Source organism: Hemiscyllium ocellatum, chromosome 26 (assembly GCF_020745735.1).
Source record: "Hemiscyllium ocellatum isolate sHemOce1 chromosome 26, sHemOce1.pat.X.cur, whole genome shotgun sequence".
Taxonomy (NCBI): Eukaryota; Metazoa; Chordata; class Chondrichthyes; order Orectolobiformes; family Hemiscylliidae; genus Hemiscyllium; species Hemiscyllium ocellatum.
This window is the reverse complement of record NC_083426.1, coordinates 20,996,655-21,013,947: the sequence shown is the minus strand read 5'-3', so window position 1 is coordinate 21,013,947 and position 17,293 is coordinate 20,996,655. Positions and strand designations below refer to the sequence as shown.

Sequence of the window (17,293 nt, the reverse complement as noted above, 5' to 3'; positions counted from 1 at the left end):
CCTTTGTTCAGAGAGACCTATAGCCGCGACCCCATAAGCCCTGCAAGGTGTGTGTAAAGGTTCCTCCAGAAAGCTTGTATTGTGTGTTTAATAAATTTGCTTGTTGTTCACAGAAGTTGATACTTGAAGTTGTATCAAGTGTATAAGGAGCTCTGAAAAAAAAGAACTTAAGAGCAGGACAATCATTCCTGATGAAGGGCTTATCCAGAAACGTTGATTCTCCTACTTCTCAGATGCTGCCTGACCTGCTGTGCTTTGCCACCACCACACTCTTGACTCTAGATCCTATCAATGTATAAATGTTGTTACAACAACAATCAATTTTAAACTTAATTTTTCAATGTTAATAAGAGCAACAATGTTGCTATCCACAGCAATAAAGATTACTCTCTATACATTTTAACCCTGAAATTATTTGAAAACCTAATTCGGCCTTGAATGTCTTATATATTTACAGACAGAGTTGTGCATAACTGGTGTTCAGATCAACTAGCGAGCAAGGGAGGCAATGGTCTATTGTTGTTATCACTGTACTGTTAACCTAGAGACCCAGGTAGTAATCTGGGGAGGTGTGTTCAAATCCTGCCACAGCAGGTGGTGGAATTTGAATTCAACAAATGTCTGGAATTAAGAGCCTAAAGGTGCCCATGAATCCATTGTTGATTGTCAGGAAAATCCCATCTGGCTCACTAATGCTCTTTAGGGAAGGAAGTTATCATTCTTACCTGGTCTGGCCTATATGTGACTCCAGACCCACAGCAATGTGATTGACTCCTACCTGCCTTCTGGGCAACAAATGCTGGCCTAGCCAGCAATGCACTAATCCTGTGATTTTTTTTTTTAAAAAGAAAAATTGGGTAAATCTGGTCTTTCAGTTGCACATGTAACAATTTCCAATCATTCATCAATCCCTTTCACTGTACGAATCTTTGTCCCAAGACACTTAGTTAAATGTTTTTAGCTCCTCCATCACTGGGGGATGGAATATTTGTGGACACTCCATCTCCTCTTAGTTTATTTAATTGTCTACCACCATTCATGATTGGACATCTCATCCTCAATGATGGGGAGACAATGCAAAAGACAAAACTGAAATATTTGCATCCATCTTTAGTGCTGAGTAGATGATTAATCTCAGCCTCTTGCTGAGGTCTCCAACATCACAGATATGAGGCTTCATTGATTTGATTTACTCTACATGATATCATGAAGGCACTTGTAAAAGCAGGGCTGCATAACTTAGATATGATCCACTGGTTTGGGGATTGGTTAGCTCTATCTATCATATCCTGCCTACTCCTACTTGGTATGCAAGTAGTCCCCTAATTTAGCTTCACTACTTGACACCTCACCTTTAGGTATGCTTGGTACTGCTACTAGAATACCTTCCTCCTGAGATCTTCATTGAACCCAGGTTAATGCCCAGTTTGATGGTAATAATAGATTGGGGATATGCCAGGCCATGAGCCACACATTATGGCAGAATACTAAACTGCTTTTGTTGATAACTTCCAAATGGTTGCCAAATCTTGAGTTGCTCGACCTGTATAGAATTGATCATTCATAATAATTAGTAATTAATAATAATTTAAAATGTGGTGGATGCACATATAATCGAGGCATTCAAGAGCACATTGGATGATTATTTGAAAATAAATGGTGTGCAGGGATATGGGGAGAAGGCAAGACATTGGCACTCAAAACTGGTATAGGCATGTTGGCTGCAAGGCTTTCTTCTGCACCATAACAATTCTGTGATTTTATCATTTATCCCATTCAGCACAATGATAGCATCTCACACCACAATGAAGGGTATCATCAATGTGAAGACAGAATTTTATCTCCTCAAGGACTCCTACTAATGCTGTCATGGACAGTTGCATCTTTAGCACACAGACTGGTGAGTAGAAAGCCATCATATTGGTTCCCTCACTACTTGTCACAGGCTCAGCATATCACCATTAGTCAGCTCAGACAGTAGGTGTGCTATTGAGTAAAAAGTGAGGTCTGCAGATGCTGGAGACCAGAGCTGAAAATGTGTTGCTGGTTAAAGCACAGCAGGTTAGGCAGCATCCTAGGAACAGGAAATTCGACGTTTCAGGCCAGAGCCCTACATCAGGAATGAGGAGAGTGTGCCAGGCAGGCTAAGATAAAAGGTAGGAGGAGGGACTTGGGGGAGGGGCAATGGAGATGTGATAGGTGGAAGGAGGTCAAGGTGAGGCTGATAGGCTGGAGTGGAGTGGGGGCATCTACTATAAACTGACTGACTCCCACAGCTACCTGGACTACACCTCCTCCCACCCTGCCCCCTGTAAAAACGCCATTCCATATTCCCAATTCCTTCGTCTCCGCCGCATCTGCTCCCAGGAGGACCAGTTCCAATACCGTAAAGCCCAGATGGCCTCCTTCTTCAAGGATCGCAGATTCCCCCCAGACGTGATCGACGATGCCCTCCACCGCATCTCCTCCACTTCCCGCTCCTCCGCCCTTGAGCACCGCTCCTCCAATCGCCACCAAGACAGAACCCCACTGATTCTCACCTACCACCTCACCAACCTCCGTACACAGCGTATCATCCGCCGTCATTTCCGCCACCTCCAAACGGACCCGACCACCAGGGATATATTTCCCTCCCCTCCCCTATCAGCGTTCCGCAAAGACCACTTCCTTCGTGACTCCCTCGTCAGGTCCACACCCCCCACCAACCCAACCTCCACTCCCGGCACCTTCCCCTGCAACCGCAGGAAATGTAAAACTTGCGCCCACACCTCCTCCCTTACTTCTCTCCAAGGCCCCAAGGGATCCTTCCATATCCACCACAAATTCACCTGCACCTCCACACACATCATCTATTGCATCCGCTGCACCCGATGTGGCCTCCTCTATATTGGGGAGACGGGCCGCCTACTTGCGGAACGCTTCAGGGAACACCTCTGGGACGCCCGGACCAACCAACCCAACCACCCCGTGGCTCAACACTTTAACTCTCCCTCCCACTCCACCGAGGACATTCAGGTCCTTGGACTCCTCCATCGGCAGAACATAACAACACGACGGTTGGAGGAAGAGCGCCTCATCTTCCGCCTGGGAACCCTCCAACCACAAGGAATGAACTCAGATTTCTCCAGTTTCCTCATTTCGCCTCCCCCCACCTTGTCTCAGTCGGTTCCCTCAACTCAGCATCGCCCTCCTAACCTGCAATCTTCTTCCTGACCTCTCCGCCTCCACCCCATTCCAGCCTATCACCCTCACCTTGACCTCCTTTCACCTATCACATCTCCATCGCCCCTCCCCCAAGTCCCTCCTCCCTACCTTTTATCTTAGCCTGCCTGGCACACTCTCCTCATTCCTGATGAAGGGCTCTGGCCCAAAACATCGAATTTCCTGTTCCTAGGATGCTGCCTAACCTGCTGTGCTTTAACCAGCAACACATTTTCAGGTGTGCTATTGAGCCACGTTTGTTAATGGACATGGACGCTGAATACATTTTGTGGTTCTGCCACATTCAATGCATTCTTCAAGTAGTGTTCAACATGGAAGTGAGTTGATTCATTTGCAGTGGGAGAGGGAGGTAGTAATCAGCAGGAGATTTTCTTGTCCATGCTTGATCTGCTAGTATGTGATTTCATGGGGAATAGAGTCAATGTTGAGGACATTATTGGGAATCCCTGTCAACTGTATATCATTGTGTTGCCACCTTTTGTGGGTTTATGCTATTGGTGGGATAGGACATATCTATGGGTGATGGCTGAGCCGAGGAGATTGTAAGATATGGTAGGGTCTTTGAGGCTGTGTGTACAGTTGTCATTTCCAATGCCTTGATCATTACAAGCTGTTTGGCCAAGTTTCATTTGTTTTACCAAATTATGCCATGATTTGACTTATTAGGCCAACTTTGGAAGGCATTCACACAGCCACCCACAATGATGTGGATTTGGAGTCACATGTAGGCCAGATCAGGTGAGAATGCCATATTTTCCTTCCCTGAAGGACATTAGTGAACTGGATGGATTTTTTCATAGTCACCATTAGTCTAGCTTTTAATTCCGGATTTATAAATTGAATTCAAATTTCACCATCTGCTGAGTGGGTTTCAAATCAATTTTTAAAAAACAAATTAACCTATTTTTTCTAATTAATCTATTCAGAGATGTTATCACACCATTGGAGCAAGTGGGATTGAGTTTAGGATTCCCAGTCTGGATTAGGTACATTACTACTATGCTGGAAGAGGGTCCCTAAGTCCCCCAGAGTATTAGCCTGGGGTTCTAGATACTAATGACAAAACGACTATGGTACTGCCTCCCATGTTATTATGATGTGCTATGAAACATTAGTTGTAATTTAGTCTGCAGTTGGACATGTAAGAGGTAGTTTCAACCAAAGCAAAGAACTGAAATTTAAGATGGCTGAAACTAATTGTGAAGCTGTATTCAATGTCATGGAAAAGTACAGAAAAGAGGCACCAATACAGTCAAAGACACCTCTGGAGATGTCAACAATTCTTCCCTCACTCAACAAGATAAAAGGATGTACAGTCAGTTCTGCTATATCGCGCTAGTTCCATCCCCTGCAATCCCATTGTAAGAAAATCACCTAATAGAAGCACTATTGAAACTAATGGGGCCAGAATCACGTTATAACCAATTCACGTGCTATAACTTGTACTAGAGAGGCAGCATTCCCAATTAGTCGATTGTACTATCGCAAATTCGTATTAACGAAACACACGTTGCAGCAGAATGACCTGTATCAGTGAGCAGTCAATATCAAGAATGTTAGAAAAAAATCACACAACACCAAGTTATAGTGCAACAGGTTTATGTGGAAGCACTAGCTTTTGGAGCGCTGCTCCTTCATCAGGTAGCGGCACTCCGAAAGCCAGTGCTTCCAAATAAACCTGATTTGGACTGTGGTAGACAAAGTTTAGATTAGATTCCCTACAGTGTGGAAACAGACCCTTTAGCCCAACTAGTCCACACCGACCCTCCGAAGATTAACCCACCCGGAGCCATTTCCCTCTGACTAATGCACCTAACACGATGGGCAATTTGGCATGGCCAATTCACCTGGCCTACACATCTTTGGACTGTGGAAGGAAACCAGGTACTTGGAGGAAACCCACACAGACATGGGTAGAACATGCAAATTCCACACAGACAGTTGCCCAAGGCTGGAATTGAATCTGGGACCCTGATGCTATGAGGCAGCAGTGCTAACCAGTGAGCCACCGTGCTGTTATTAAATGAAATACACTTCCAAAAGAAGCTCAACAAAAAATAAATAAATATAACTTTCTGCATCCTAAATACCTTGTTAAAATATTTTGAAATGTTAAATTCTGAACAGAATAATCACACAACACCGAGTTATAGTCTAATAGGTAATCATTCGGAAGCACTAGCTTTCAGAGCACTGCTCCTGTTGGAGTATAACCTGGTGCTGTGTGATTTTAACTTTGTTCACCACAGTCCACATCATGATTAAAAACTTAGCCACTGCAATGGCCAGAGGGGTTAAGAAGCAACCCGTGACAGACATGAGTTGATAGTCTGGCTTTTAGAATATACAACAAACCTGGAGAGCGGTCATGTGTGAAAATGTGAGCTGCATCTTGAGCAGATGCAGTTATTGCAAGTTGCAGCCCTCTCATATTCTTCCTTGCTTCACAATAGCCCATCTAAGCAGTGAAGTCTGTTTTACTAAGAAAAACATATGAAGCCCCTGGAACTGCAAGTATTTTACAGGAGGAAGGGGATGTACAAGCTACAACTTCAAACCATTTGCTTCAGGTAAAGAAACAGCATCTGCAGATATAGAGTTCTTTCAGACATTTCATCAAAATCATCATTTTTGAACTTAAACACATTTAACTTCCTATATTCTGAAAGCTCTATGCTAGAGCCTGACTGTGTGTGTTGGTGGAAAGTAAAACGTGTATATTTTACAAGTTCTAACATATTCTACCTGGGTGGGTATTAGCATAGTCAAAATAATTCTAATGCTGTATAAGTCAAGAATGTTTATCTACCTGTCTGGCTTAATTGTAGAGTCAGAGATGTACAGCATGAAAACAGACCCTTCAGTCCAACCTGTCCATGCTGACCAGATATCCCAACCCAATCTAGACCCACCTGCCAGCACACGGCCCATTTCCCTCTATTCCTTCCTATTCATATACCCATCAAGATGGCTTTTAAATGTTGCAACTGTATAAGCCTCCATCACTTCCTCTGGCAGCCCATTCCACAGACGTACCACCCTCTACATGAAAAAGTTGCACCTTAGGTCTGTTTTATATCTTTCCCCTCTCACCCTAAACCTATGCCCTCTCTCTCTGGACTCCTCCACCCCTCAGAAAAGACTGTGTCTATTTACCCTATCCATGCCCCTCATGGGTTTATGAAGGTCACCCCTCAGCTTCTGACACTCCAGGGAAAACAGCCCCACCCTATTCAACCTCTCCCTACACTTCAAATCTTCCAGTCCTTGTAAATCTTTTCTGAACTCTTTCAAGTTTTGCAACATCCTTCCTGATTCTTAGACATTACACACAGACTACTACTTACAATTCTAATCTGTTTCCCTCAAACCAAGAGGGGAAAAGAGTACAACCACTTAATCTTCGTCACCTAGTTGGCCTCTAGCCATTTTACGTTCAGGAGGTATTAATGAGACTTGCAGCAACTTGACAATGTGAGAACGCGTTCAGGGATGGGCGCTTTATCCATTTAAACGCTTGGGGGTGGCATTCCTAGCGACAGCAACAGTTGGAGCAAGTCAGGTTGGTGATAGGACGTAATAGGAGAGGATTTAATCTGGTTTCAAACCTGGAGGTGTGTTCATTTGTAAAGCAAAAGCGATCATTTTAATTTCCCGAGGGGGAAAAAAATCTCAAAACTGACAGCTGGTGAAATTCTGACCTTACCTGGATTGTCCGTGGAGCACACAGTCACAAAAACTGCAACAATTAGGGGAACTTCCTGCCACATTTTCGGTCTGATAACCTGCAATCAGTGCCTTTCTTCAGAATCAGTCGTCTGGAACAATAAACCACTGGAACCCGACATGTGTTTCTCCACCTCTTTCCGACGGTGATACTATTGTCAGACGTGTCTCCGCATCCGAAGCTTCATTTCATGCGGTAATTCCTCGGACGAAATTTGGTTTTGTGTGTGTGTGTGTGCGTCTGATTGCCTTGTATCCGGGTCTAGTTTTCCAGCACAGTTGTCAGCTGCCGGCAAGCTGGTTGTAGTTAGTTGGACCATCGCTTTCCCCCTCCCTGAAAACTCAGCTGGTTCCCGACCTATACTCGCTGCCAAAAGTAAAAATGATTGCATGTTAATTGTGCACACCAGCGCTCATTGGTTCCTGGAAGCAGAGATAAATAAAGAAATGACACACTTGGGAAATAATTTGCACTTGAGTCATCTGCTGAAGCCAAGGGTGTCATTTTAATTTTGTCATTTCACCCTGGCCAAAATCAGGGTTATATGGAATCCAATATCATAGAGCAAGACAAACAGCCCCATAATATTCCTTATGCACTACCTACAGATTTATCATATTACCACAGTATACAGTGCCTGCAATTCTATAATATTATTACCACAGCCATAGATGTGTGGCACTACTGAACAGGATCTACATTGTTTATAACATTGTCTGTAACATAACAATGCCTACTGCTCTGTAATACAACCACAGATCTGCAGGATATCAAGGCATTAGCTACACATCTATAATTGAACAACAGTCACGATGGTATAAAACATGGAGCATTGATCTTGAATCCCATTGTTTGATTTAATACTTGGAACTTTCAGGACTGAGATTATTTTTTTTAAAAAAAGGAAACCAAAACATTGGCTGAAAATGTCTATAATCATCACCTGACCACACGGGTTGGCCAGGTTTGTGAAACGTAGACTTTACATACCGGGACTCTACTGACATTAGTATTACCGCCAGAAAAAAAGGAGAAACCCATAATCTTCCAGTGGTTTATTGTTACTAGCAGCAGATTCTGAAGACAAGGCTCCAGGTTCATCAGAGTGAAAATGTAGCAGGAAATTCCCTGAATTGTTGCGGTTTTTGTCACTGAGTGTTTCAGTGATAATCCAGGTGAGGTCATAATTTTACCAACTATCAAATTTATTGTTTATGGGGGGGGGGGGGGTTGGCATTTTAAATTTCATGAAACAAAAGAAAGCATGAGCTGAAAATAACGTTTTCCCTAATGGCAATGAAAGAAGGTTAAAAAGCCCCTTTCTGGGAAGTGGGCAAAGGTCCTCATCTCCAATCTGATTTGTACCTTCATGAGAATCTTCACATGTGGAAGATAAAACATTAGCTACAGACAGAATGTATAAACAAGTTGCTATTTCAAGAAACTTTGTGGCAGAAGCAGAGGAGTTGGATCTTTGACTTTAGAACTGAAATAGACTTGAAAATGTTCTCTCTTTCTTAGTCTTTCAAGAAGAAAACCTGGCAACAGCACTGACTGGAAAGAAATATCAGGCAACAAAGAATTAAATAAGACTGCAACAATGTTTAAGAATGTAATGAACCAGACTGTCAGGCTGAAGCCTTACATCTTGAGGACACCCAAAGAACTCTCAAATACCTATTCTTTTAGCTTCCTTTTGTCGAAGAAAGTCTCCCTTTCTAACTTTATACCTGGGTGTGTGATACTGCCTGAAAACTATGTGCCTGTATTTGCATCTTTATTATTTTGCTCGAGGTAAGCATTTAATAAATCTTTGCCTTTTAACTTAATAAAAACCATGTGATTGGCTCCTTACTTTGATCTTAAAATGTAATTAACAGCATTTTAATTGGAGAAAGCTTGTGCTAAAGCAAAACTTAAATCTTTGTTGTGACCAACTGGGGAGATTGAAAGAGAGCAAGTTCGTTCCTGCTCACCTCGCCCTAACAAATATATTATGTACAGTTTTGTAATACTTCTATGCACTACCTACAGATCTGTCATTGTTACACATAACCTGTATAGATTTATAATATTACTTACTTCAACTACTCAGACATGTAATATAGATAAGCATATACAACCTAGAAAAATCAAGAATAATGTTTTACAGTACTGACATTTCTGTAATATTAGTTCATAATATCTGCAGATCTGCATGTTCTGTGATATGACTATATAGTTTGCAACCAACAGTGTGCTGCAAGGATCGGTGCTGAGCCCACTGCTTTTCGTCATTTATATAGTGGACAGTGAAGAAGGTTATTCAGAGTACAATGGAACCTTGATCAGATGGGACAATGGGCTGAAGAGTGGCAGATGGAGTTTAGTTTAGATAGATATGAAGTGTTGCATTTTGGTAAGGCAAATCAGGCAGGACTTGTACACTTAATTGTAGGGTCCTGGGGAGTGTTGCTGAACAGACCCATCTGGGAGTGCACGTTCATAGTTCCTTAAAGGTGGAATCACAGGCACACAGGATAGTGAAGAAGGCATTTTGTACGCTTGCCTTTACTGGTCAGTGCATTGACTATAAGAGTTGTGATGTCATATTGCAGTTGTACAGGACATTGGTTAGGAAACTTTTGGAATACTGCATTCAATTTTGGTCTCTATGATATCAGAAAGATTTGTTAAACTTGAAAGGATTCAGAAAAGATTTACAGGGATGTTGCCAGGGTTGGAGGATTTGAGCTATAAGAAGAGGCTGAAGAGGCTGGGATTATTCTCCCTGGACCATTGGAGGCTGAAGGGTGACCTTATAGATGTTTATAAAATCATGTGGGGCATGGATAGGGTGAATTGCCCAGGTATTTTTCTCAGGATAGAGGAGTCCAAAACTAGTAGGTATAAGTTTTAGATGAAAGGGCAAAATTTAAAAGGGACATAAGGGGCAACATTTTCATGTAGAGGGTGGTACATGTATGTAATGAGCTGCCAGAGGAAGTGGTGGAGGCAGATACAATTACAACATTTAGAAGGCACCTGGATAGTACGTGAATACGAAGGGTTTAGAGGGATGTGAGTTAAATGCTGGCAAATGGGATTAGGATGTCTGATCAGAGACAGAAAAACTGCAGATGCTGGAATCTAAAGTACATAAGCAAGAGGCTGTAGGAACACAGCAAGCCAGGCAACACTGGCTTCTCCAACTCCTGATGCTGCCTGGCTAGGATATTTGGTCAACACAAATGAGTTGGACCGAAGGTCTGTTTCCATATTGTACAACTCAATGACTCTACACATAGAAAATGATTATACACTGACCAGACATTACAATATATTTTGGCTCATCTATACAGTGATAAGGGGAAATGTGTCGACCAACCCTACATTTGCACTTGCGCATCAAGCCAATGGAAACAACTTCTGCCGATAGTCCTGCTTGATTTTTCTTTTTATCATTTTTTCACACTTTAATATTTTAAAAAAGACATCTCTCTTTTTTCCAGATGTTCTGAATAGAACAATGTAAGGTTATGACTCAGCTGTATTCATTCGTGCACCACCCTAAGCCTCTCAATGTGGTGTATGTATCCAATACATTATGTCACTAAAGATGGAAAATATTGGAAATGCACAGCTGTAAATTGTTCTCCACCCCACTGTGAATTTGAAGCCCTCTTTTCAGATCAGAGTTCTGGCAATTACAGTACATTTCTTTTTCTGGCTGCTATTAAATTAACTTCGGCTAAGTGTATATAACCAGACTTCAATCCTGCTGTCTTCCTCTGGCTTGTTGATCACTTGTTTCCAGTCATGGGTGGAAGGAGTAGCATAATATTATGGGGAAAAACTATTTCACACAAAGAGTGGTAGTTATCCAGAATTAACTACCCAGATTGACGCAGAAACCTCAACTCGTTTAAAAGAAATGCGAATCTGCACTTGAAGCACTGCAATACTACAGATCAGGTGCCAGAATGTGGGATGAAAACAGCTGATTTATACAGCCATCATAGACATGATGGGCTGAATTGCCTCTTTCAATGCAGTAATATTTATATTGATCAAAGTGAATTTTAGTTCCACCCTGGCAGGATAATCAAACCAGTCATTATAGCAGAAGTGTTTTAGTTTGTGAAGCTTCCAAGACAGGAGAGTTTGGATAGAAATTTCCAAGTTGTTAAACTGAAAAGGTTTAGGGAGGTAGAAAGTACACAATAAATGGCAAGACCCTTAAGAGCACTGATAAAGAGATGAAAGTGAATAATGTGGCAAAGAAGGCATACAGCATCTTTACCTTCAGCATAAAAGTTGTCAAGTAATGTTGCAGCTATATAAAACTTTATAATTGGTAGATAATTCCAGAATCCTTGAATATTTTTATGGCAGAGGCAGACAGAGGCAGATGGCTTGTTGTTATGGTAGGGGGTTTGAAAAGTCAAAGATAGTTGTGAATATGGATTTGAGATTATAATTAGATCAGCTGTAATTTTATCGAACGGTGGAGTATGTTTGAGGGGGTGAAATGTCTATTTTTGCTTCTAATTTGTATACTCAAACATTTTGCTTTATTGAACACTTAAATTTCCTGTCACCTTAGACTACTTGCATCCAGAACCAAAAATGTTCACCAGCTCTGCACCCCTTTAGAAGTGTGCCAGTTATTTTATCTCTGCACTGTTCCTCCCAAACTGAATTGATGCACATCTCTCCCTATTAAATTTCAACTGCGGCTTGCTGATCCATTTTGCCAACTTTCATACATCCTTATGAAGTTCTACACTATCCTCCTCATGGCTCACAATACTTTCAAGTTTCATATCATCCATACATCTTGAAACTGTGCCTTATAATCTAACAACTAAGTTCAAATAGGTGTCTAGCATAAAAAGAGGCACATCAGTCAAACTCTGAGAAAGTGAGGACTACAGATGCTGGAGATCAGAGTTGAGAGTGTGGTGCTAGTCAGGCAGCATCCGAGGAGTAGTAGAATCAATGCTTTGGGCATCATTCCTGATGAAGGGCTTATGCCTGAGACATCAAATCTTCTGCTCCTTTGATGCTGCTTGACCTGCTGTGCTGTTCCAGCACCTCATTCTCCACTGTTTGAACATAGGTGAATCATAGAGAATAAGTAAATTTAGTTTTTCTCTCAGCAGTCTTTGGAATTATCTTCCTGAAAAGGTGATGGAAGCAAAGACTGCTGAGAGAAAAATAAATTTACCTATTGTCTATGATTTACCTATGTTTTAACAGTGGAGAGTCGGGTGCTGGAAAAGCACAGCAGGTCAGGCAGCATCTGAGGAGCAGGAGAATTGATGTTTCAGGCAAAAGCCCTTCATCAGGAAGTAACAGTGACTGCTAGTTTTGGATTCAAGAACTCTCCAGAGCTTTTATGTCATAATTAAGTCACTTCTTTAATCTCGTAATTCCAAAGGATACAAGTGAATCCTGTTCAAAATTCCTCATAAAACAACCCACTCCCATATTCCAGGTATTGGCCTAGTAAACCTTCTCTGAAATACTTCCAACACATTCACATCTTTCTTAAATAATGTAAGCAATACTGTGCGGGATTTTGTATTCTATTCCCATCATGTTAAATGACATCATTCTCTTCACTTTCCAAATTACATGATATACCTGCATATTAACATTTTGAGATTCACACACCAGGACACAAGATCCCTTTGCCCTTCAGCTTAAGTTCGATTTGCCACTTTCTCTGGGTGTGACTTCAATTCCAGTGTGTCTATATTGCACATTCCTTTGCCTGCTTGGTACCTGAACACACCCCGTTAATACAGAACTGGTAATTTAAAGAAAATCCATGAAATATTTTCCCGGTTGAGGCCGGGTCGTGTGAGTGATTTTGAAATCTGATTCTGTGTTGAAAATGTTGCTTGAGAGAAGCAACTCAGTGGGCCTGGCCTTCTCTCAGATTGGTTCCAACTGGGCTGTATGCAATAAATTTAAAACTAAACACTAATTACAAGTGCATTTACAGAATATTTTCATACCATTATGTTTACATTTAGGTCCTTACAAGCGTGGGATATGCCCGAGTGTTTTCTACTTGAACAAGAAAAATTGGCTCCAGATTTGGAAAGTGGGCTGGGTTTATCATAATCAGCAGTCGGAGTTTTCGGAAAAGAAAGAACAACAGGATTGAAGTCTAATCGTTTTCAGGAGGGAACCTCTCGAAGTTTGTTTTCCAGAATCTCCCTGACTATTAAGAGAGGATTGTGAAATGTTGGAGAGATTGATCATCTGTCTCATTGCGATCGGGGAGGCCCGGGGAACGGGTAAGCAGTGCCCCGGCTCCTCGTTGCTGTTTCAGGCCTGTGTAGCGTCTATAATGAAACATTCCTGAGGCACTGAGTATCTCTAAAACAAAACATGGTACTAAGCCACCGCAGGAGATTCTAGGACAGAGGGTCAAAGGGCTCATTTTTAACGAACGTTTTAAAATGGGAAAATCAGGTAAAGTGGCAAAACTTACTGCCTGTCAGGGTAGTAAGGGCAGAAACACTCATAACATTTAAGAAGTATTCAAGTGTGTGTACATAATGCCAAGGCAATGGGCCGAATGCTGGAAAATGTCTTTGCACCATTTGGGTGACCGTTTCTCGAAGGCCCAGCCTCGATTGACCGAAAGACCTTTACTTGGAGACCTCCATGAACAAACAGCACGGTGCCCAGAAGGGGCGGAATGGCAGAGGGTTGAGTCAACAAAAACAGGACCAGCTTTCTTTGCAAAGCATTTCACACAAATAATTGGTGTCACTGTGAGTCTTGAGAAGGGATATTAGAGTTCACACGGCAAAACTAGAATGTGAATTTTTAAATCAATTGTTCAGATTTTCCAATGGCCAGAGAGTTGTTATTTCACTGCAGATAGGAATTGCTAATGGGAATCCCTGTCATAGCAGACTAATAGAATTGCACAGGAAATTGAATTTCCTGCTTGGCAATTTCTGTTCTTGGAACCCTCTGAAAGTTTCCATAAAAGCCAGAGATTTCAGAGGGTACTGATAAGATCAAGTAAAATAATTATTCAAGAACAATCTAACTCCTGGGTAACCGTTAAACTGACCTCAAACAGCACACATCTTAAGCAGACCACCCCCTGAACTATTGCACTGCTCAGAGGTCTGTCACTAACTCGATCCACCCATCCCCCTGGTTTTGGATTGCACCATGAATGAAGTAATACAGTGTCAAAGGACGATGAGGAAAAGAAAAACATGAAAGTTATGATGCTGTGTTAATAGTAAAGGCAGGGCTCACAGAAGGGCAGAACAGGGCATTAAACATTTCTGCACATGGTGTTCAGGAAAGGGAGGAAAATAAGAGAACACAAGAGTAAGGAGACCATTGGATGATTTGGCTGGAGCTAAGTATTTTAGAATTTTAATCTTGTTTATTTGCTTGGCCAAGCATTGAAAATAAATTTGAACATTAGGGCAGCATGCGTTTGTGGAAAATTGTGCATCAATGGAAATTAAATTTGCACAGAAAAGGCTTATTCGTGATATCTGAATTTTTCCTTTTCTTTCCCTGTGTAGCAAGAGACTGTGGTCATCCAGGAGAGATTCTGAATGGGTATTATATGGCAGAATCTACTACTCTGGGGAGTAAAGCTATATTTTATTGTGACCAAGGGTGAGTATTCAGTCCACAAATAGCTGAAAGGAGCTTATTTGATTTTTATTAATGGCTTGTGTACCTTTAATTTCATCCTGAAGGTGGGGTTACACAATATTCATGTTACTACAGTGCAACTTAACACCAGTCTAAGAAGGTAAAAACTAGCTCTTTAAATCATTTGTTTTTAAAATTTAAGATGAGTAGTGGATCCAAGGGTTCATGAATGAATGTCAGTTGACACATTTGAAAGATTATATTTTCTGTCCTGTGCCTGACATCAATATATCTCTGTAGTCTAGTCCAAAAGCCACCATATTCCAAGGTGATTTTTTTGCTTTCAAGACTGCAATAGCTTGTTTGGATGAGTTTCAAATTCAGTATCTAACTCCGAACAGCTTTCTGAACTCAATACATTGGTTTTGGCTGAAAATGTGTTGCTGGAAAAGCGCAGCAGGTCAGGCAGCATCCAAGGAGCAGGAGAATCGATGTTTCGGGCATGACCCCTTCTTCAAGAATGAGGAAGGTGTGTCCAGCAGGCTAAGATAAAAGGTAGGGAGGAGGGACTTGGGGGAGGGGTGGAGAAAAAAACGATAGGTGGAAGGAGGTCAGGGTGAGGGTGATAGGCTGGAGTGGGGGTGGGGGCGGAGAAGTCAGGAAGAAGATTGCAGGTTAGGAAGGTGGTGCTGAGTTCAAGGGTTGGGACTGAGACAAGGTGGGGAGAGGGGAAATGAGGAAACTGGAGAAATCTGAGTTCATGCCTTGTGGATAGAGGGTTCCTAGGCGGAAGATGAGGTGCTCTTCCTCCAGCCATCGTGTTGCTATGGTCTGGCGGTGGAGGAGTCCAAGGACCTGCATGTCCTTGGTGGAGTGGGAGGGGGAGTTGAAGTGTTGAGCCACAGGGTGGTTGGGTTGATTGGTCTGGGTATCCCAGAGGTGTTCTCTGAAACGTTCCGCAAGTAGACGGCCTGTCTCCCCAATATAGAGGAGGCCACAGCAGATGCAGTAAATGATGTGTGTGGAGGTGTAGGTGAATTTGTGGTGGATATGGAAGGATCCCTGGGGGCCTTGGAGGGAAGAAAGGGGGAAGGTGTGGGTGCAAGTTTTGCATTTCTTGCAGTTGCAGATGAAGGTGCTGGGAGTGGAGGTTAGGTCGGTGGAGGGTGTGGACCTGACGAGGGAGTCATGGAGGGAGTGGTCTTTTCGGAACGCTGATAGGGGAGGGGAGGGAAATATATCGCTGGTGGTGGGGTCCGTTTGGAGGTGGCGGAAATTACGACAGATGATACGATGTTGGTGAGGTGGTAGGTGAAGACCAGTGGGGTTCTGTCCTAGTGGCAATTGGAGGGGCGGGGCTCAAGGGCAGCAGAGCGGGAAGTGGAGGAGATGCGGTTGAGGGCATCGTCGATCGCGTCTGGCGGGAAATTGTGGTCTTTGAAGAAGGAGGCCATCTGGGTTGTTCGGTATTGGAACTGGTCCTCCTGGGAGCAGATGCGGCGGAGACAAAGGAATTGGGAATATGGGATGGTGTTTTTACAGGGGACAGGGTGGGAGGAGGTGTAGTCTAGGTAGCTGTGGGAGTCGGTCAGTTTATAGTAAATATCCGTGTTGATTCGAGATAGAAATGAAAAGCTCTAGAAAGGGTAGGGAGGAGTCTGAGACAGTCCAGGTAAATTTGAGGTCGGGGTGGAAGGTGTTAGTAAAGTGGATGAACTGTTCAACCTCCTCGTGGGAACACGAGGCAGCGCCGATACAGTCATCGATATAGCGGAGGAAAAGGTGGGGGGTGGTGCCAGTGTAGCTGCGGAAGATGGACTGTTCCACATATCCTATGAAGAGGCAGACATAGCTGGGGCCCATGCAGATGCCCATGGCAACCCCTTTAGTTTGGGGGAAGTGGGAGGATTGGAAAGAGAAGTTGTTCAGGGTGAGGATTAGTTCAGTCAGTCGAAGGAGGGTGTCAGTGGAAGGGTACTGGTTGGTACGGTGGGAAAGGAAGAAGCAGAGGGCTTTGAGTCCTTCGTGATGGGGGGTGGAGGTGTACAGGGACTGGATGTCCATGGTGAAGATAAGGTGTTGGGGACCGGGGAAGCGAAAATCATGGAGGAGGTGGAGGGCGTGGGTGGTGTCCCGAATGTAGGTGGGGAGTTCTTGGACTAAGGGGTCAGGACTGTGTCGAGGTATGCAGAGATGAGTTCGGTGGGGCAGAGCAGGCTGAGACAATGGGTCGGCCAGGGCAGTCAGGTTTGTGGATTTTGGGCTGGAGGTAGAAACGAGCGGTGCGGGGTTGTGGGACTATGACGTTGGAGGCAGTGGATGGGAGATCCCCTGAGGTGATGAGGTTATGGATGAGTCTGGGAGATGATGGTTTGGTGGTGGGAGGTGGGGTCATGGTCAAGGGGACAGTAGGCGGAGGTGTCCGCGAGCTGGCGTTTTGCCTCAGCGGTGTAAAGGTCAGTGCGCCAAACTACTGCCGCGCCTCCCTTGTCTGCCGGTTTGATAGTGAGGTTGGGGTTGGAACGGAGGGAGTGGAGGGCTGCATGTTCAGTGGGTGAGAGGGGTGGAGAGGTTGAGGCGGTTAATGCCGCGGCGGCAGTTGGCAATGAAGAGAACGAGGGCAGGTAAGAGGCCAGCACGGGGTGTCCAGGTGGATGGATGTGTTGGAGGCGGAAGAAGGGGTCGTCAGAGGGTGGGCGGGAATCCTGGTTGAAG

At 43.4% G+C, this 17,293-nt stretch overlaps 2 protein-coding genes across 7 annotated transcripts in view; one reads left to right on the top strand and one right to left on the bottom strand.

Moving 5' to 3' along the window:
* The window catches only part of LOC132828383 (complement decay-accelerating factor-like), a 59,608-nt gene extending 52,298 nt beyond the window's left edge, over positions 1-7,310 (bottom strand). For all 3 annotated transcript variants that reach the window (XR_009646114.1, XM_060845441.1, XM_060845442.1), the window contains exon 1: positions 6,929-7,310. Coding sequence is in view for 2 of the 3 variants with exons in the window: in XM_060845441.1 (XP_060701424.1) it covers positions 6,929-6,992 (64 nt within the window). In the remaining variant the exon portion in view is untranslated. The remainder of the gene's footprint in view (positions 1-6,928) is intronic.
* Positions 7,311-7,861: 551 nt separating this feature from the next.
* The window catches only part of LOC132828384 (C4b-binding protein beta chain-like), a 42,618-nt gene continuing 33,186 nt past the window's right edge, over positions 7,862-17,293 (top strand). For 2 of the 4 annotated variants that reach the window (XM_060845445.1, XM_060845446.1), the window contains exons 1-3: positions 8,471-8,743; positions 12,973-13,239; positions 14,503-14,599. In XM_060845445.1, the coding sequence (XP_060701428.1) occupies positions 13,185-13,239; positions 14,503-14,599 (152 nt within the window). In that variant the 5' untranslated portion in view covers positions 8,471-8,743; positions 12,973-13,184. Of the gene's footprint in view, positions 8,125-8,200; positions 8,744-12,972; positions 13,240-14,502; positions 14,600-17,293 lie in introns of those variants that run through there. The other 2 variants (XM_060845443.1, XM_060845444.1) reach the window with 2 other exon arrangements.